Here is a 22,177-nt window from a genome sequence, read left to right as displayed (position 1 = left end):
GGATGTATGATAGGAAGAAAAGATGAACTGATCAATTTGAAATAAATCCTCGAGGCATACAATTTCGATTAACTGTTTTTCCTTTTCCTATAGTTTTTGTTTTGTTTTGAACAGGGAGTGTCAAATGAAGTTAGAATATCAAGCTGAATAATATAACTCTTTCCATAGAAATTCAGCCAAACTTCATAGGATTATAGATTTTTAAAGTGAATGGAAATTCTTTTATATTTCAATTTAGTGTTAGAAATGAGTCACCAGTGAGTTCAACCATATACCATAAAATTTTATGGCTCACAAGTAAAGGATACTAAAAATGTTTTCCTCTGAAAATTGGGGATTTGGGGGGCTGGGTGGTAAGAGGACTGATTTTTGCTCAGACAGCATGGATCAAAAGATTGCAAGGGGGGCAGGTAGATGGCCCAGTGGATAGAGCATCAGCCCTGGAGTCAGGAGTACCTGAGTTCAAATCTGGCCTCAGACACTTAACACTTACTAGCTGTGTGACCCTGGGCAAGTCACTTAACCCCAATTGCCTCCCTAAAAAAAAAAAAAAGATTCCAAGGGAAACAGCTAAAGAGAAATCTATATCATCTATCTCTATCTCTATCTCTAACAATATCTATCCATATATGCAAATATCCATATGTACACATATACACATATACATACACACAAACATATTCTTTTGTAGGGCTACATTAAATGGTGGCTACAACCAAAGATGTAAACATTCTATAGAAGAAAATGTTGTAGTAAAAATATTAGAACAGAAAGTTCAGAAGTAATGGAAATGGCTGTAGCAAAAGGAACTAAATTTATATTTCTTCTCTTCACCCCTCTACCCCTTGCCCTCCAGTTTCAACTGGTGAGAAAATGTTCATATTTAGCTTGTCTTGAACCTTTAAGTGGAAATCTGAAAAATCTTTAGGTTGTATATCACAGAAGGTAGTTACCAACTACCTTCTTGCAAATAGTTATTAATCATAAGTTTAAAACTGTGGTAAATTTTCTTGAATTAATGAAACAGAAGGAAGGGAGGGAGGGAGGGAGGAGAGGAAGGGAGAGAGAGATTGAGAGAGACAGAGAGAAAAAGAGAGACAGAGAGAGAAACAAGTAACTCGATTCCAAATATTGCACATTATATCAAAAATTTCCCTGAGATGATCAGAGATGCTTGAACTAGGAACTAGAGTCTCATTAATGGTCCTTCTGAAATTTCAATTTCTCTTCTGTTTTTTATTCCACTTTGAGGTCTGACTCCTTTTTTGCATCTGGTCTCTTTCTGTACATAGAACATTCATGGGCAGTCTGCGGACATCTTCTCAGGGCAGTCTTCTGGTGAAGCATCAAGGACATAGAAAGGATTAAGACAGATGAACTGGAAGTTGGGTAGTGGCACTACCTTGTTTGACCTCACTTCCTTGTCTTCAGATGAGATTGTATTATGTGAGGAGCAGTATTATGTGGGGTTGTGAGCATTTGACACTTCTCATTAGCTTCCTCCTCTTTAGTATGTGGGGATTTACCCAAGATTTCTTCTGATCAGCTCAAACACTGCTCACAACTCAGTAAAGTAGTTGGAAGGAGGTAAAGAATGGGGAAAACAATGGGACAGAGGGATTTTAGATCAGCTGAATGACTATTGTACTGTAGAAGTGTCAGACATATGGCCCAAAATATGCACTTCACAACATTACAGAATGCTGCTCCAACCAAATTAAAATGTAATTGGGAAATATTTAACAAAACAATTTTTTACATAAAAACATAGATGATGCTAATATATGGTAAGTCTATGCAGCCTTTGAGAATCCATAGGTACAGTTTACAGGGTCCCATTTTTGAGTTTGACATCATTGTTGTACTGGATTTGGAGTTAGGAAAATCTGGATTTGAATCTCCTCTTAGACCCCTGCTAAATGATGACCCTAGGCAATATTGATATAACTCTCTTTCCTCAAGTGTGAAATGTGTCAAATGAGGATAATAACACTAGTGGAATCTAATTCATAGAGTTGCTGAGACAACTACATGAAACATTTTGAAAACTTTCTTATTGCAGGATCAGTAGAAAGAGTTTTTAATTTGGAGATGAAGGACATAGATTCAGATCTCAGCCATGATAACCTTGTGCAAGTCACTTAACCTCTCTAGGCCTCAGTTTCTTTATCTAAAGTGACTAGTCTCAATGACCTTAAATGTCCATTTCAGTTCTAGGGATATATTCCTAGTCCCTCAAACTGTTGAGAAAGCCAGGAGGCAGTTACTTTCTGAGAACGCTCCATGAGTCAGCTACAAACATTTCCAACTGAGTAAAATAGCTTCCCCCCTTTTTTATGTTTAGAGGTTTCTATTTATTCTGAAATTCAATGGTGAAATAAAAAGCAATGAGAACTGTGGAAAACAAGTGAAACAATGTAATATATATTCTGCTTATCACTGAGTCTTTCAAGGGATAGATTTCATTTTTTAAAAAATTCTGAACTTATTAAACACCAAATTAAATTATCATTTCTATGTACAAAAAGCATGGAAAAAAGGGATTTTACATGAAACCATGAATCATTATTATGTATCTTGCTTTTCATTTTTCAGTATATAGTAAATGATTCAGCCATACCATTATTTTATGAGTACACCTCAAAGACATCAAAGAAAGAGGGAAAAGGGTCTATTTGTAGAACAATATTCATAGCAACCTTTTTCATAGTAGTCAAAATTGGAAACTAAAGGAGAAGCACCTCTATTGCTCCCCACCTTTAGTGATGACTGGCTAAACAATTAGTGTATATGAATGTAATAGAATATCATTATGCCAAAATAAATGACAAGATGTACAATTACAAAGGAAACTGGAAAGACCTCTACAAACTAATGAGCAAACCAAGCAGAGCTAGAACAATTTATGTTATAACAGTATTGTAGAGAAAAACAACTTTGAAAGACTTTAGAATTCTGATCAATGCAAACGACTAGAGATGAAACATGCCACTCATCTCTTGCCAGAGAAAATGTAAGATAAAACATAAATTCTTGGATCTGGATAATGGGGCAATTTGTTTTGCTGTATTATGAATATTTATTATGAGGGTTATTATTATTATTAAATAGGGAATTCAGTGGGAGGAAACTATAATAAATGCCTATAAAATAAATAAAGCATATAAAAATTAAATATATAACTTTCAAAATTGTCTTGCTTCTCTATTGCTTTATGATATTCTCTTCTCTTTTATGATTTTAAAATATGTATTGGGACAGCTACGTGGTGCAATGGATAAAGCATTGGCCCTGGATTTGGAAGGGCCTGAGTTCAAATCTGACCTCAGACACTTGACACTTACTAGATGTAACCCTGGGCAAGTCACTTAACCCTCATTGCCCTGCAAAAAAAGTATCAATGACCCTCTTTTATTTTGTTCCATTTTGATGGGGGGGGGGGCAACCCCATCACTATGTTCTGAAATCTCTATCCTTTCTGCTTTGAAAGAAAGAAGAAAAGAAGGAAGGAAGGAAGGAAGGAAGGAAGGAAGGAAGGAAGGAAGGAAGGAAGGAAGGAAGGAAGGAAGGAAGGAAGGAAGGAAGGAAGGAAGGAAAGAAAGAAAAATTAAGCCTTCTATAATGGGAGACATGCCAATGAGGGTCTAATCCTGGGAGCAAATGGGTGCTTGATGATCACTTGTTTTCAGGCATGCACAATGGAGGGCCTTGCTTACTAATCTCCCTGGGCCTCAGTTTCCTTATCTATAAAATTAGTAGGATGGACCAGATGGTCTCTGCAGTCCCTTATACTTCTGTTATGAACCTATGTATTCCTTAGTTTAGGGGTAGCTAATTCACATTTTGGATAGAGAGCTGGGACTAGAGTCAGGAGGACCTACTCTCAAATCTGACCTCAAATACTCACTAAACTGTGTGACCTTGGGCAAGTCACTTAACCCTGTCTGCCTCAGTTTCTTCATCTGTAAAAATGAGCTGGAGAAATAAATGGCAAACCATTCTAGTAACTTTGCCAAGAAAACCTCAAATGGGGTCATTAAGAGTCTGACATGAATCAGCAAAAACTTTCTTTAGTTTAATGAGGGTATTAATTCTTTCCCCAAGTAATAACCAGATAAAAGCTAGTCCTTACAGAAGGAGATTTATGATTCAGAAAGTTTTGAAAGGACGGCTATCTTCCATACTTCCCTTTTTCCTGAGGTATTAGCTATTTCCTTAATTGTCTTTCAACTTAATAGTATTTTTTCCAATTATGTGTAAATATAGTTTGCAACATTGAGGTTTTGTAATATTTTGAGTTCCGAATTTTGCTCCCTCTCTCCCTTCCCTCCCCCCTCCCTAAGATAGCAGACAATCTGATATAGGTGATACAGTACAATCTGGAAAATTCTTCCCCTTGTATAAAATGAGGCTTTGGGAGGAATTCATTGCTCCGCACTCTAGCCCTCCAGTTAGAGGGAAAAAGAAGCTAAGGGACTGATGAATCAGTCTCCAGTATGATGATACTTTAGGTGATGAGCTTATCCTGGGGAAGTCATGATGTCTTTCTGGAGTGGAAACCAAACAGGGAAGCTGATGGGAAATGAAATAAATTATGGACTGCAAAAGAGGATGATCTTAAATATAAAATCCCATGATTCTATTCTCCATGTAATTAAGGACCAGTGAAACTATGATTGAGTCAAAACAATTATCTTTCAATCACGCATTTAGATCTAGGTTATATTTTACAGATGAAGAAACTGAGGCCTAGAAAGATGAAGTGACTTGTCCAAGATCTCATAAATAGTAGGTGGGAGACCTGGAATTTGAACTCAGAGCCTCTGACTACAAATTCAATGCTCTTGCCACTATACAAATATCATTTCTCCTGGTCTCATAAATTGGGAAGTACTAAGCACAGAATCTAACTCAGCACAGTGCCTGGCACATAGTAGGAACTTAAATGTTTATTGAATTGAAAACAGGTAGAAGTTGGTACAAAATTGATGTTCTTCTTTTTCCTTTTGGCTGCCAGTGTCATTTATTTATGTGTGTACATGGCTTTCCCCTTTCTAGGATGGAGGTTCATCATCTGTAAAATGAGAAGCTTGTCATATCTTCATTGAGGTTGCTTCTGGATTGAAATCATTAGATTTTTTGTTCCATTTTGGAATGTGACAAATAAAAAGTCAGAGAAATAATTTCTGGGTAATCTATAATTTTATTAATTATACCTAGCAAAAAATTAATAAAAGGATGATCATTTGGTTTTCTCTCATAAACCAAGAAGAATCATGGAGGTCATCAATACTTATATACCCTTAGAAGAGTGTGTGTCCCAACGGGTGGAAATCAACTCTGATTGGTTAACAAATAATAAGAGAATGAATATTATAATGAGAGGTAGGTTTATTCTAATGAGGAGCTGGGATGTAACTTTGATTACGTCATTCTTGGACAAAGAGACTATCTCTACCCAGTCATTGAACAGTAGTGGGATAAGAATTCCATGTAGATAAGATGGTCTGGATGGGATAAATTCTGGGGCAAGGTTAGAAACATCTTTGAGAAACTAGACTTAGAATGAGGAACTAGAAAGGAAAAAAAAACACCTGAATCCCAACACCCTCCTCTCCCCCCCCCCAATTCATTGGTTGTTAATATAAGAGACAAATAATAATTTTTCTCAGGAAGGAAGAGAATCTTACTGCAATTCCTTTGCCTACAGTTTCAACTCGGGCTTGGGAAGGGAAGCCTATTGAGAATCCACCTAATTACTTGGTCCTTCCCCTCCCCCACCATGGGGCTCCATTCTTTCCTAGCTATGTCACTTCTTCTACTTTGCCTCCAGGCCCTATTCTCTCTAGAGTGATGTTTGAGACAAGACTGTCCATGTTTCCTTGCTTATCCCCACCCCCTTCATTTCTTAAAGAGCATTGGCTAGCGGTGGGGGTGTCTTTTTCCAAGTCCCTACAAAGTCTCTTAATGACTTTACCCTCTTTTACTGGTGCCAGTTTGTTTACTTAAATGTTCTAAGGATAAGGTCCTTTAAGAGCTGCTCTGCCAAAAACAAATTATGGCTCTCAAGTTGGAATAGATCTTAGAGGTCATATAATATAACACATTTTGTTTTATAGAAAAAGAAAAAGAGGCCCAGTACGGTTAAACAGTTTGTCCAGAATCATACAGCTAATAAGCACAAGAAGTCATATTTCATCTTAGGTTCTCTGATTGTAGACCCATTTGTCTTTCCAGTGTAGCACACTCCATTGTATTTAGCTACTATAGCTTGGTCCTTGAACAAGAAACAGTCAGGCCATCATTGGTCTTTATTTGAAACCTTTACAGCTTGATAGTATCTGCCAGGATTTATGCTTTGCTGGCAAAACCTCCAAGAACCTAGCATCACCTCTATGCCAGCATGAGACATTCTAGGAGGATGTTAGTAGAGGAAATGAGTATTACTAATCAGGAAAAAACCTGATGTTTCCATGGAGATCTTTTTACCTTCAGTCCAGGCAGGAATTACAAACTGGGACTCTAAAATGTCATGTCCCAAATTAAGGAAGCTGAATGATTCACTGTTTCTTAAAAAGATTACATAGCAATATATAAAAACATATAAACATAAAAACTCTAGAACTATTACTACAAAATGAAGGTAAAAATATCTATATTGAAAGAAATGGAGGAAAGAAAAATTAGTAGGGAGAGAGAAAGAGAGAAAGAGAAGAGAAGAGAGAGAGAAGAGAGATCAGAGAAGGAATTGGAGGAAGATACAGATAAGGATAAACTGGAGAAACACAATATTCACTGGGAATACTGGTTTTAGAATTGTCCTTTATTCCCATCTATCCAACTGTGTTCTTTGCTCTCAGTTTCAGGGTAGTTTTCTTCAAAAATATCATAGGAGAGTGAAAAACAAGTTATTACCTCTTAGAAATTGGAAACCAAGAAATGTCCAAGGTAATTGGGTGAAGAAAGGAAATAGGAAACTTCTTGTGCTTATCTGGCTTTGAGGTACAATAAAATTAAAAGAATATAATTCTCTTGATACTCACATTTGTTGAAAACCCAAGATGGAGGTTTCTTTTTTTCCTCTAAGGCTTTGTTATTGTTGTGTGAGAATGAGGCATCTTGTTTGGGGATGGGAATTTACTGAACAGTGAATGAAGTTCTTGGCACTTGACTCACAAACTGGAGAAGCAAGTACTGTTGAGAAAGGCTATCTTTAGAATAGTGACATTCTGAAAAAATGAATTTGACAGCTGTTAAGGGGGAAATTGGGTGGGGGTTTATAAAGGGCTCTTAGGAATTCCTCTTTAAAGAATTACACCCTCTTGCACACAAATTCATTTGGAATAAAATAATAGTTTATTTAGGTGCTAGGGAAAGGAAACCAAGAGAGAAGTCCTTGGACTTCTCATGGGGAGAAGGCATGGTACTGAGGTGTGGCTCTCTGAGATACCTTTCTCCTCATGCAGGAGACAGGGAAATCCTTTTATAGAAGACTGATGGGGGATGATCATCTGACTGTGGAAAGTTCCCTTATTGGGGGAGGACCATACCCCACTGGTGGTGGCTGGGGGAAGTTGGGTGAGGGGTGGCTCTGGATCTTTCAAGCCATCTCTGTCCTCTTCATGCCACAAAGGCAGCAGCCACACCTAATCTTATCTCCCCGAGGGATGGGGGAGACTGGAATGAAGGGTGGTGGTCCTGGGGCTAACTCAGTCCGGATCCATTGCCACTATCTCTTTAGGTGTGTCTGAAATTTGGTTTAGTTTCTCAAGGAGAAGGTTCTTTGATGTACCCCAGAAAACTTTTGTGGTACCCAGAGACCCATAAGAGCGACATAATGTCTTTTCTTCCTTTGGTAAAGTAGAGAAACTATGGGTGTGGGGGATCCTGTCAGATTTAGTTAATGTGTGTCTTAGTTTTGTGGAACTACTCTCTCTTTATGTCTCTCTGTCTCTGTCTCTGTCTCTTTTTTAAAAAGTTATTTTGCAAGGCTAGTTTGGTGAATAATGAAGTAGGGAGAAATATATTTGGAAATGAAGATGATGCAAAAGGAAGACATACCAATAAAAAAATTAAGACCACAATCACATGGTAAACCAATAGCTGGCATGGTATAAACAGAACAATCTCACATTTTAAGTCATTCACATTTTATAGAAAATATTCACAAACCGGAGGCTAAATTCATCATCTAAATAGGATGATGTAAAATCATATAGAGATCTCACATTTTTTTTGTGGGGCAATGGGGGATTAAGTGACTTGCCCAGGGTCACACAGCTAGTAAGTATCAAGTGCCTGAGGCCAGATTTGAACTCAGGTACTCCTGAATCCAGGGCCAGTGCTTTATCCACTGTGCCACCTAGCTGCTCCTGAGATCTCACATTTTAAGAAACTCCAGAGTTACATTTATTTCCCCATTATTCTCCAGGAATTTCTCTCTAGAGAAATAGGAATTTTCACTTTATCAGTTGGAAAGCTGAGGCACAGATCCATGGAATTATTTACTTAATATTGCATTTAGGAACTAGCCACCAGCTTTCTTGCCTTCTCTTTATGCTAAAGTGTGTGGCTTCCATCTTTCTATGTAGTTTGAGGATAGTGATAGTGACCAGACCTATGATTTCACTGATATATGCAGGAACTCCTAGATGTGAAAAGTCCCTTAACTAATGCTTATGAGCATCTTCTCTGCAACTCTTAGAGAGTTATATATAGTACTGAGAGTTTAAGTGACTTGCCCAGGATCTTACAGCCACTATTTGTTAGAGAAGGTACTTGAATTCAGGTCTCCTGACTCCAAGGCCAGCAATGAGAGAGAGAAAAGAAAATAAGAGAAGAGAGGAGGGGAGAGGAGAGCAAAGGAGAAAGGAGAGAGGAGGGAGGGAAGGAGGGAGGGAGAGAGAGAGAGAGAGAGAGGAAAAGAGACAGACAGAAAGAGATGGAAAGACAGAGACAGAAACAGACTGAGATAGAGACATTGAGAGAAACAGAAATACAGAGGTTGGGGAGTGGTACATGAAAGGGAAGTATACATTGCTATTTATTATAATTCTATTTTCAGTTCCGGGAAAAATTAAGTTACCTTTGTAATTAGTTCCTATCTTGCAACTCGATAAATGAATTAAACTTCAGACAGCTTTCTAATATGTAAAAATACAACATCATGATTTGAGTTGAAGATACTGAGTGCCCCCCCCCCCCCCCCCCCCCCCCCCCCCCCCGTCAATGAAAGGCCCATGCTTACTATACAGTACCTTCTTCAGAGAAGATCTGTAGTAGCATTTTTTTTAAACTTGCTACTGAAGAATTCCTTAGATAAGTTGGTCTGATATTCATAATATTCCAGTAGAGGGCAGTAGAATACACATTGTTATTGACCAACTTGTTACAAATTTCACTTGTTACACATCTCACATCTTGAAAGGAAATCTCTCTGAGGTTTCTGAAAAAGGTAATATAGAATGTTGAAGCCTTAGATTTTAATGGTAAGTGAAGAACAAATTTCTTTACAACACGAAAGAATGAATGAAAAGCATTATTAAATACTATGTGCCAAGTACCATAAGAAATGTTCAGCTATACTATGCTTAAAGATCTCCTATGTTGGGGACCTCACTATTCCTTGAGAAAGTTCAATATTTTGTATCACTCTAATTGTTTGTAATTTTTTCTCATATGGAATCTTTTCACCTATAGCTATAACCTTCTGTCCTAGTTTCATCCTCTGGGGCCAAACTAGATAAGTCTAACTGCTCTTCCATATGACAGCCCTTTGTATATTTGAAAATAAGGATGATGTATATACCATTCTCGAATTCTCCCATTTCCCTCCAATTCTCTAGCCATGGTTTTTTTTCCTACCAAAGCTAACCATTCCCAAGTCCTTCAACATATCCTTGTCCACTAAATGATGATATAACTCTGAGTAGTTACTGGTCTTTTTTTTTTTTTTAGGAGAAATCTGTTTATTTGGATTCCTATTTGGAGTGGCAACATTTGACATTTTAGGGTTTTCCCCAAAGTAAATGGCTAATTTGATAGGAGAAAAGAAAGGAAAAAGGAAAGAAAGAAAAAGAAAGAAAAGGAAGGAAGAAAAAATAAATATTAATTAATTATTTTTAGTTTCTGTGTTCCCAAATGCAGAGTGCAGGCCATGGCACACAGTAGATGTTTAATAAATGCCTGGTGAATTGAATTATAATCTTTCTTCAGCTTTAAAACACTTGTTAGATGAGAGCAGAGCAAAAGGGATTTCCTTTTTGCCTGGCTAGGAATGGAATGATAGGACTAAAATTGGGTCTAGTGCCAGTAAAGCACTATTTCTCAATATTCCCAATAATATGACATCTTTATAGACTCATCAGGACATTTAAAGAATTATTTTAACTCCCTATTCTCTCAACCAGTCATTCAATTCAAGGAAGATTCATTAAAGACTAAGTACTGAAGGTTTTGCCTGGAGGCTCCATTGATTATTCCACCCATTTAAAAGGAATTACCTTTGTTAGATAAGAACATTTTCTACATTGATTGAATTTATCAAAACCAAGTGTGAATGAGGGTCTATAGACCTCCTTAAATCAATCAAAGTGCTTCAGTGAGAGACTTGGTCATGCTCTTAAGAAATTTCTATAAAATGGAAGAGCAATCACAGAACCAGATAGTTTCCAAGGGTCAGTAAGTGAGTTAAAAGAAGAAGCCGAGGAGAAACTATGAGAGACACACACACACACACACAGAGACAGAGGGAGAGACAGAGACAGAGACAGAGAGAGACAGGCAGAGAGAGAGAGAGAGAGAGAGAGAGAGAGAGAGAGAGAGAGAGAGAGAGAGAGAGAGAGAGAAGGTAGGACTGAGAGTTGTGGTAGAGAAATAAGTTATCAAGTGGGGCTCCACCGGCTTCTTAGAAAAGAAGACCCAGGCTGATGCCACTATATTGGTGATGTAGGGGGATGAATTTAATTGATCAAATTGATTGTAAGGCATCCCGAAGAATTACAAGACTCAGTGACTCTGTTTCCCAAAGGAGATAGGTGTCTCGAATAGGAAGAGGAAAAATAGTCATATTTATAGTGAGAAAAGTAGGTTATCTCCTCACTATTCTAAACTCCTCCTTAGGGAGGTTCATATCCTATTTTGGATTTCCTGGGGTCCTAAGATGTCCTCCAAGGTGGGCACCTTTTTTTCCCTAGTGGTGTGTTTCTGGGCTTTACATATCATAAGGTGAACTTAAGGGCACATTTAGTCTTTCTACATGCTTAAACTTGTCAGACGCAGAGGGTCTCTCTGTTTATGATATCTCTTTATTTTAAGATTTGGTTTCTAGGTGTCCTGTCATCTAGGAATATTAATACTTTTTTTTTTTTTTGTTTTTTTTTTGTTTTTTTTTTTGCGGGGCAATGGGGGTTAAGTGACTTGCCCAGGGTCACACAGCTAGTAAGTGTTAAGTGTCTGAGGCTGGATTTGAACTCAGGTACTCCTGAATCCAGGGCCAGCGCTTTAACCACTGCGCCATCTAGCTGCCCCCGAATATTAATACTTATTAATGGTTAATGGTCCCTGGTTACCTTCCCTAAGCTTCTGTTGAAAGTGTTGATAGAAAAACTCAAACCTTACTTTCTCTGTTAACCCTTTTAGGTACTATTGATAGGCTATCTTTTACCCCTTTTTAGCCTCATCCATCATTTGGACAAAGTATAATTGCAGAGCATTCAATTTAAAATTTTAAAAATTATTGTTGGGGGCGGCTAGGTGGCGCAGTGGATAAAGCACCAGCCCTGGATTCAGGAATTCCTGAGTTCAAATCCGGCCTCAGACACTTGACACTTACTAGCTGTGTGACCTTGGGCAAGTCACTTAACCCCCACTGCCCCGCAAAAAAAAAAAAAAAAAAATTATTGTTGATCTTTCCATTTTCACTGTAGTCTTTGTGTATATAAATTTTCTTTGTGTATATAGTTTTACTTCACTTTGTATCAGATCACACCTCCTTGAATTATTCTTTTTAATTTTTAATCCAGTTTTGTTACCCACTAAAGTCCTTCTTTGATATGGTCAGGAAGCAGCAGTCTGTCAGACAGACAGAATACTGGCTACCAGCACTCAGGTACTTTCAGGTCTTAGAGAAAGTATAGGAGATGTTGGGGGTCATAGGGGGGTGTGGAACAGGAAGGAGCGATTGACAGAAAGGACTGAAAAGGGCTGGAACTCAGGATGAGTCCAAGATTAAAACAAGTATTAATAAGTGCTCTGAGTAAGATTTTGATGTAAGATATTCCTCTGACCTGAGCCTTTAACATGATATTGCATAGTACTTTTCCTTCAAAAAAGTGAATTTCAAGAGTTTGGATTGTTTTGGCTATAAAAACACTCCCAGAAAGTATTCCATATAGATTGTAATTTTGTAATCTGTACCTTTTTTTGTTTGTTTGTTTTTAAGAGAGTATCCTAGGAGGTATCTTCTTTCCAGAATAATTCTGTGAATAAATTTTCTAGGGGCTGCTTTCAATTTGAAGTCTTTCTGCTATTAGGGAGAACTAATACTGGAATAGGGTGACCAAGGTCTCGTTCCAGAGTGCAGAAATTTAAAGGTTGCTAAAAACGTTTGTACTCCTCAATGTTCTAAGCCCTAGCTTCTTAAACTGTGGGTTTTAAACCTCTGTTAAAACAAATGTATGGATTACCTGGATTTGATGAAGGTGTCTTATTATCCAAAAGTATTTTTTATGAAACCTCATGTTAATAGGAGCAAAATGTCCTTCAACTGAACCCCAAACTGAACCCAGATAGCTAGCAGATAAAAATCCCTACATGGTGACTTCTTTCCTCAGGATAAGTCCCTATCTTATGCCGACATCTGGGTTAGTTCACCTCTGGCAAACTCCTTTTTGGAATCCTGTAATCTTATCATGGTGCTTCTATATTTCCTCCATACTTTTACTAACTGAAATTGTTAAAACTGCTTTGCATTACATCCATTCATGTCATAGTATTTGCTTTTAGGTTGATTTGTATCATGCTAATGAAACTGACAACACCCTATGGGGGGGGGACAACCAACAACAAACCCTTATATACCCTCAGAAAGAGGGATTCTCTGAGCTCCCTCCTTAGGAAGGGGTCTCTGCATGATTCATGCTGTTTCTTCTTGGGACAAATAAATGGGTACTATGTTTTTCTCATCTGTCTCTAATCTGGGTCTTCTTGTAGGACATTATGTTCTCTGATCTGTTTTTTTTTTTTTTTGGTAGGAGAACAGGTATGGAAACAAACTGAAGGAGACATTAAAATTTCATTTCTCTGATCTGCTTATGATTTTTTTGTAGGAGACAGACGAATAAAAACTGTATTTAATTTTTGACACCTCATATGAGAGTCACAAAAAAACTGGCAACAGTAAAAGGTTATGTATACCTATTTTATATACCTATATAACTGGGGTTGTAGAAAAATTTCTCCAGCAAAAAGGGGTGGTGAGTGGAAAGACTTTAAGAAGCCCTGCTCTAAACAATTCTCTCAAGACTATAAGTTGTAGAAGAGTCCCTGATCTGAATTAGCAGAAGCAGTTACTTTTAGAGGAATTCCCTGTAGCAATGAATCACAGCTTGGGGGTGGGGGGAAACAGAGACAGAGACAGAGATAGAGACAAAGAAACAGACAGAGATACACACAGAGAGACACTGAGACAAAGACAGAGACAGAGACACACACACAAAGAGATGCAGAGATACAGAGACTGAAAAGGACAGAGAGAGAGAATGAGGGAGGGAGGGAGGAAAGAAGGAAGGAAGGAAAGGAGGGAAAGTGTATTGCTACTAGTTTGGGCATTATGCTTAGAAAAGTGCTGACTTTTGCTGTTTATGAATAGAATTCAAAGGAAGAAATATTAACAGTAAGAACATTCACATTCATTTCAGTGTTCTAGTTAGCGCACTTGCTGATGTAGTTGTCTGTATCTTATTGAATAGTAGGAATATAGGGGGTGTCAATCATTGTAGTCAGGGAGAGCTTCACATCCTGCCTCTGACATATGCTGGTCATGGATGTGACCAGATGCAAGTCATTTAGCCTCTCAGTCAGTACCTTGTTCTAAAGGAAACTGTCTAAGCTAGAGAGAATTAACAATCTGCAAATGTCAGGTGAGTGGAGACACTTGGAGCTCTCCGTGATGAAATTACCAACTTGAATTGAGAAAAATCTTGTTTAACAGAATCTATAAAGTTGGTTTCTAGTCTAAAGACTAGGAGTTGCACAATCTATTTTACTCTCCAATTACATATATGTGTGTATGGGGTATTAAGGGAAGACTTTGGTGTGAAGGATTGTTGAACCCCCTTCAGGGCTGCTCATCTACCTTTCGTGTCCAAGCTATTACCCATCTTTCACCTGTGGCTCCAAGAAGCTATATCATACACAGAGGCCACACCCCAGTAAAACTGTCTCAGCAGATGGATAAAACCAGGTTGAGGGTAACTGACAAGTCTCCAATCTGTCAGTGAGTTAGGGGGATGCCTACTCCAAGAATGTGAAGACTTTCTCTGGTGGAATGGAAAAATGAGAACAATTTTCCAAAGGCCACAGAGGTGGCCAAAACATGTGCTGTGGAGGGCTTAGAGTTTGGTCATCATAAAGATGACAATGTCATCTACCGCATCCCAGGCCATTATCAGTTATCTTGTCTTTTGTCTTGTCACTGGCCACCAATGACTCTGAATAGAGAGTGAGGTTGATGACTTTGTACTACTCTGTCTCACTTAATACTCAAATCAAGACCACACTGTGGTATCATTGATTCTCTCTGAAAATAAAGGAAGGACAACATTTCATGTGTGTATGTACAATGCCATTGTTTAGTAATTTATTCAACAGATATGCACTGGGGATCAAATTTCTAAAGGTTTTCTATGTCAATGTAGGAAACTTCATCCTGTTACTTCTTCCTTTCTTACAAAAAGCCTTAAAAACACTCATAGAATTTCTAACAAACACAGGACTTTTTTTTTTGGGAGGGGGCAGGTCAATGAGGGTTAAGTGACTTTCTCAGGGTCACACAGCTAGTAAATGTCAAGTGTCTGAGGCCGAATTTGAACTCAGGTCCTCCTGAATCTAGGGCCGGTGCTTTATTCACTGTGCCACCTAGATGCCCTCAAACACAGGACTCTTAATGTGCAAGAGATAATCACAGGAAAGTCATGATAACATGCTAACAGGCCTGAAATATGAAATAACCTAACTTCAGTTTGAAATAACCATCATTTGGCAGTGAAATTTTTATTTCAATAATCTCTACTTTTTTTCTTTTTTGATCAGTTGCTTCCTCATTTTAATGAATATCTTGGTCTTGCAAATTTCACTTTGAAGTCAGTGGTAAGGAGTTGAGATGCAATCAAAATATTTTCTGTTCAAGAGAAGAGAAAGTATGGAAAAAACCAAGAAGTGATTTATAGGTAAAAGTAGTTTGCCTAATTTCTGAGCAAGCCCTGAACTTCTTTATGCTTGGTTAGATTGAATTATTAAGCATCAGTCATATCTGATAAACCTATTTTAAAATATAGTCATGAAAGTCAGAGTGTGGAGACACATGCCTGAAACTGGGGATGTATTGAGCTTGGGACTTCTGAGAAGTACTTGGCTAAACTTATTGGGTATTCATACTAAGTTTGGCATCAATATGGTGTGACTCTGGAGACAAGTGGGGTGAGGGTGGGATGATACCAGGTTGCCTAGGGAGTGCTAAATGGGCTGACATTAGAAATGGAGTAGGCCAAAGCTTCTGTTCCAATCAGCAATGGGAATACCATTAATAACTACCATTACTAATTACCAAGAGTAACCCTGCACTTCATCTTGTGTAATCTAAGAACTCCTAGTCTTAAACATATCTACATGAATATAGACATAGATATAGGTATATGATATAGATATTAGATATATATAGGATGGACCAAAAGTCACGGTTTTAAAAACTTTTTGAAAATTATTTTTTCCTTATTTTTCACCATTTATGAGATTTGATTTTTCAAACATAATGTAAATTCATTTCCTACATATACTGTATATGATGCTATGGTATTATAAACTAAAAACAAAAAACAAAAAAATAAAGGAATTATTAAATATTGAAACTCTTTGTGACTTTTGGCCCATCCTGTACATACACGTGTGTGTATACACACACACACACACACACACACACACAAATCTATGTGTATAATATGTAGTATTTTTCTCTGTGGAAGTGATAATTAGTTTTGTCATCTGTAGGTAAACTTGAAAGTGAATATGATACCTTGAGGGTTCTAGGAATTAATTTTTTCAATAAAAAATTAAGCAAGTACAAAGGAAAGACAAATGGGCAAGTGTTGAATCCGTTGGTTATATTTCAGGATTTTGTTTTTAATCTTAAAAGATTATGTGAGAAAATAATGGGATTTGCCAATGCCCAAAGGCCCCACCTGGAGGAGATTGATTTGGATTTATTGAATTGAATGAGAGTGATCGACTTTGCTGATTAACTTATTTAAAGTTGACTTGATTGAAGCCACACCTGCCTGGCCCTCAAGAGTATTGTTCTCAGAAGCTGTAGACTCAGAGACACCGCCTGCCCGCCCCCCCCCCCCCCCACACACACACATACTCACACACAGAACTCCTAACTAACTAAAGGAAGTTAAGACCACCTTCAAGTCATGTCAATCAATGGACTTGAATACTACCAGCCAATTAGCTTGGAGCTGTGTGTGGGGACCAACTCTCTTCTGGACCACAGGGAGCTTCCTCTCTCACAGGCATAGGAACTTCTTTTTTTTGTGGCTGGAACTCCAAAGTGGTAGCAGGAAATTTGGGAGAAGAACCAATTCAGGCTGTTGGTTGGTCTTTTCCTGGCTCTCTGTCCCAGGTGTTCTCTTTTTTTACTAATAAATGCTTAAAGCCAAACTTGGTGCTGAAGCTTCTAATTTATAAGTAAACTCTAGCTAGTTCTTCCTACACTTGGGACAAGAATAAGGCAACTACACATTAGATTTTAATCATCACAATTCTAAGGAGTCAATAAATGGGAGGAAAGAATTTGGGGAAACATTTTATTAATTTAATTATTCATAATAATGATTATTATTGATACAAATGTACATGACCATTTGACCTTCAAACATCCAGGTGACAAACAGTCAGTTTCACACCTTGAGCAGAAATCTTACTGCTTCTAATGAGACAAAAGCTCCAGTCCAGGCTGGTGAAGAAAACCTATTCCTAAAGGAGAAGAAAAGGGGAAAAGGAATCAGGAAGCCAGGCGAAATTGGCTTTATATTTTTTTAAGGCATTTGAAAGGAAGGGAGGTGTGTAGACTGGTCCTCTTTCTAGACCCTTGCTCTTTCCCAACCAAGAACAAATATTGAGTAATTTAAAAGTTTGGGTTTACTTTCCCTTCACCAAGCATGTCAAAATGTATCAATGCAGAGTAGCCGGAACAGTGATTTCTAAAACAAGCACTGAAGTATTCTTAATAAGCCACCACCACAGATATTCCTATATGTAGGCTTATAACTAATGAATATTTTTTTACCTTGGAAATAAGGAATTTAAATGAAGTGATACTCATTTTTCTGTATTAAGTTTGTGTAAATATGAGTAGATATCATTTTGATGAGCAAAGGATAGATGACATTTGGATGATTTTAAAAATATTTATATTACTTATTGATTTAAAAGCTGTCCAATGTAGCTACAAGTAGAATTTAAATTTATATTTCTAAATCACCTTCCTTTTCTATTAAATATACATTTGTAGCCTAGTGCCAGAATCTGTTCTTTTACCTCTGCTGGTATCTGTGTGTATATTTGTGTGTGTGTATATTTCTTTTTGTAGGTCTACCTTGAAGTGCGTCTATTTGCAATGTGTGCTATAATATTTCCTTATTGAGGAAAAAAATTGAATATAATGGAATAAGCAGATCAGATATATCAAACCTATAAAAACTTATAAAGAATCCTTTGGTTGTAGTTGGGTGAGAATATAATAAAACGATTCCTAAATTTTTTTTAAAGAGTGAATACCTGAAAACATCAGGGCCCAAATTCATGAAACAACATGTCCTACTGGTTTGTGCAGGTAATTGACAACTCCTGTCCCCATTAGGGATTTTAAGGAAAAATATCTGGCAGCTAGACCTATATTTATATTCATTCTTTTGTACCCAAAGCTTATACTTTTTAGTGCTTTGATATGCTAAGATTAACTATTCACTAAAGAAAACATTAGATTGAAAACAGAAGCACTAACACAAGTATAATCTGTTAATTTGTTGTCTGTTAATGTATAATTGGTGGATTTTTTGACATGATAGGCCTATGCATTGTTATTTTTCATGTCAAATGCATATGAAATGTTGTAATATAAAATTTTAAGAGTTAGCAGGAAGAGGACATTAAAGTATATAGCAATACTTAGTAATCTACATTATACATGTATTTTATAGTCATTTATTATACTGAATCATTTATCATTTTTGCTTCATGTGGGAATTGTAAATTCTTGGAATGTCTTTTCTGAATGAGAAAAAAATGATAGAAGTAGAATGTTTGTTTTTTTCCATTTAGTTGGAAAAATAATCAATTATTTTAAAAGCCATTACTTTTTTTAAAGCCAGAAATTAAAGAAAAAGGTGGGAGTGAGGCCGGAGAAAGGATTCTATCTTGTCTTTACAAGATAGAATCATATACGATGGAGTCACAAATGTTTGTTTGAATATTTCTCTATTTCAAACTCCCCACTTTGGCTCTTTGGGCAACTGGGAAATATAGTTTCACTTGGTTGTGTGGCCTACTTTCAATGCAAGGCTAGAATTGTAAAGGGCTAAATGGCTTTAAGAGATATTTGTATGTGTTCCTGATGTTCAAAATGTTGATCGATCTTTTGCTAGATTATATCAAGAACCATGGGTGTGGTAATAGAGCATGAACTTTTAGAGGAAACATGGGATGTGGGTGTGGTGGAATAGAAAGGGCTCTGGCCTTGAAATTATAAGCCCTGATATTTATAAATCAAGTAGCACTGTGCCTGGCACATACTGGGTCTTTAATGGAATTCTTGTTCCCCTTCCCTGAATTTGAGCCTTGCCTGTCACTAACTAGTTATCTGGCCTTGATAAAATAGTTCCCCTTGAGTCTCACAGCTGATTAATTTATGTTTCTAAGTCTTCTCTCTGTTCTATTAAAGATACATTTGTCTTCTGGTGTCTGAGTCCATTCTTTTTGTTTGGCTAAGAGCAAATGTTCCCTTTGTAAGCTTACCTACGGTAAATCACTTAATCTTGTGGGTATAATACTTTTATTACCTACCTGACATGATTGTTGAGAAAATCAAGTGAGATAATATCAAGCACTTTGTAACCTTGGTGTTGTTTAAATGCAAGCTATTTTTTTTTTTTTACCACTTAAAAGATATTCTTAAGGGAAGTGAATGTTCAGGCTAAACTACTGTTGGGGTTTTTTTATATTTTGGAAATATTAGATACATGTATTTGTTAACATAAAGAATGTCCTCCATGTTCATTAGACTGGATCTACAAAATGTTCACAGCAAAAGGGTTAATATATTATCAATCATATTTTTCTAAAAACCTGGGCTTTTCTAGGCCAGACTTTCTATTAGCTGACAGATCCTTTCACTGCCTTTTGTTGTGGGATTGGCTGAGGAATCTGTTATGAGTTTTGTTTGTTGTTTTTGCTCTTTTTGTTTGTTTTACCAGAAAGACAATGAAGATTTAGGAACAAGCTGTGAAAAAAGGGAGGCATCTTAGAAGCAAAAGGTTTCTTCAACGATTTAGTTTCTCACTTTTCTGAACACAGGCCTGACCTGATTACTTTTGTTCCTATGAAAGTTTTGCTGCAATGTTGGAACTCAAATATTGGGATGGACACAGAAGGGCAAAGGTTAGAAAGAGATGAGCTCTCATCTTCATTGTACAATTTTAAGTTACTGGGCTCAAAGGTATGTCCAGAGTCTACCTTCTCTCACCTGCATTCATTCCCCTATCTCTTAATAGCTGTCTCTGCATGTTTCTTTTATTGCCTATCACATTCCCGAACACTTCCAGAGAAGGGGATGCCACAACTTTCCACTTTATTGTATATTAACTCTTGGATATAGGGAGTTTACCTTATCCTTATTCGTTACCCCAATCCTATTAACCGTGGGGTATTTTATTGACTTACGATGTGAATAGTTGGGGAGAGAGGTTCCTTCTCACTTCAGTGTTGCGTTGTATGGTTCTCATCTTAAGCTACTGGAAACTCAACCTGGCTTTGAGGCAAGAGGTAAAAGGGACCTAGATCTCTGAAATTTTAAAAATACCACCAAGGCACTGATTGCTAGAGGTGATCACACTTTCAGAAGATGTGCTATTATTACACAGGACAGAAAACAGCATGACTTTCCTTTTTCAGGTTTCCAAAACATTTATTGATGGATTGATTGCTGGCTTGGTTTGTTTAGTGGAAAGAGGCACTCTTTTGTTACAAGGTTAAAGTCAAGAGAACTGCTGGAGCCATAAAAGCTGGTGGTGGTTCCCATTTTGGACATGCTTCCTGATCCCTAACTACACGTTTGGTTGAGAAAGTGCATCAGTTAGCTTGTGAAAAAGCGCGTGTTGCCTCTCCAAAGTCCAGAAGTGCTTAAAACTGTGATGAGGATAATTTGGAACAATAAAATACGTGCACAAAAGGAGTTTATCGCAACATAAAATTAAAAAAAAAAGGTGACAATTTCATCACACAATTACACTGCTGTTTTCCTTTTTTTTTTTTTGTATGTTTTGTTTTGTTTTGTCCTTTTTTTGTTTCATTTCCTTTTTTTTTCAGAGGGGTAAGGGAGGGAAGAGATTTGGTCCACTGAAGATTAGTCACCCTCAATGATATATATATTAGAAAAAAATATCAGCAGCAAGACTCTCTGGAAATAGATTCTGTTTGATGTAGCTAGTCTGTCTTTTCTGTTTTGCCCTCTTTCACGGCAGCCTCTGAAGTTTTCCGCAGGGGGGCTTTCTCCGAGTTGGCATGTCCTTGGCCAGAATCCGCTGCTCCACCGTTTTTGTGTGCCGTGTGTTTTTCCAAGTAGTTCAGCATTTCACTAAGGACAGTTTGGAAAGTGCTTAGGGCTGCACATATTGCTGGAGTCCCAAAGCCATGAGTGATCAAGCTAGAAATGACAAAAAAGGGAAGAGGAGGTTAGGTATATGAATTTTGCATCCATAGGGTGGACAAGTAGGTCCCCCTTTTCAATTTAGCACATCGAAATCAATAAGTATGTATTGATCATTTTGCTTTTTAGCACTTTGTCAGTTACTGTGGTAAATAAAAAAGACTTAAGACATGCACCTTGTTCCTGAGAAGTTTATGATCTATTTAGAAAACAGATGGTCAGCTGTATTTGACACAAAAATGCAATTTGTCCAACCACATGTTTATCCCTTTTTCATTTGAAAAGAAACTTAACAAACAAAAAAAATCTCCTCAGACATGGAAAAAGTGAAAAATATCCCTTAAAGTATCCCTTGAGTTCTTCTAGATGAATAATACTTACATACATAACACACACATAATAGCTACAAAATGTTAGAAACCATTAGTGGACATTCTATGGAGGATTTATGGAAGCATAAAACAAAAATCATACTGGTTAAAGTATGGATACATTGCAGTCTGCTGTGGTGAAGGGACTATCCACACTGAGAAGAATTTGGATGCACCGAAGTATATGGATGCAGATATGGTTGTGTGTGTATATAGATGTGTTATATACATCTATATGCACACATATATGTATATATATTTGTGTACACATATTTAAAACTATGTATATGTATATATGGGACAGCTAGGTGATGTATTGAATAGAACACTGGGCCAGGAGTCAGGAAAACTCCTCTTCTTCATGAGTTCAAATCCGGCCTCTGAAACTCATTGGCTATGTGACCCTGGGCAAGTCACTTAACCCTGTTTGCTTCAGTCCCTCATTTGCAAAATGAGCTGGAAAAGGAAATGGCAAACTACTCCTGTCTCTTTGCCAAGAAAACCCCAAATAGGATCACAAAGAGTCAGACATAACTGGAAAACAACTCAACAACAAACAAAAAAATGTATACATGTGTGCATATATTTGTATGCATGTGTGTGT

At 37.3% G+C, this 22,177-nt stretch overlaps 1 protein-coding gene across 6 annotated transcripts in view; it reads right to left on the bottom strand.

Annotated features, from left to right (window-relative positions):
- Positions 1-17,152: 17,152 nt before the first annotated feature.
- The window catches only part of TFAP2D (transcription factor AP-2 delta), a 91,771-nt gene continuing 86,746 nt past the window's right edge, over positions 17,153-22,177 (bottom strand). For 5 of the 6 annotated variants that reach the window (XM_044000049.1, XM_044000050.1, XM_044000051.1 and 2 more), the window contains one exon: positions 17,153-21,199. In XM_044000049.1, coding sequence (XP_043855984.1) covers positions 20,980-21,199 — 220 coding nt within the window. In that variant the 3' untranslated portion in view covers positions 17,153-20,979. The remainder of the gene's footprint in view (positions 21,200-22,177) is intronic. The other variant, XR_006356231.1, reaches the window with a different exon arrangement.

Source organism: Dromiciops gliroides, chromosome 4 (assembly GCF_019393635.1).
Source record: "Dromiciops gliroides isolate mDroGli1 chromosome 4, mDroGli1.pri, whole genome shotgun sequence".
NCBI classification, from domain to species: Eukaryota; Metazoa; Chordata; class Mammalia; order Microbiotheria; family Microbiotheriidae; genus Dromiciops; species Dromiciops gliroides.
Note: the sequence above shows the minus strand (reverse complement) of the source record. Positions and strands in the feature narration are given on the sequence as shown.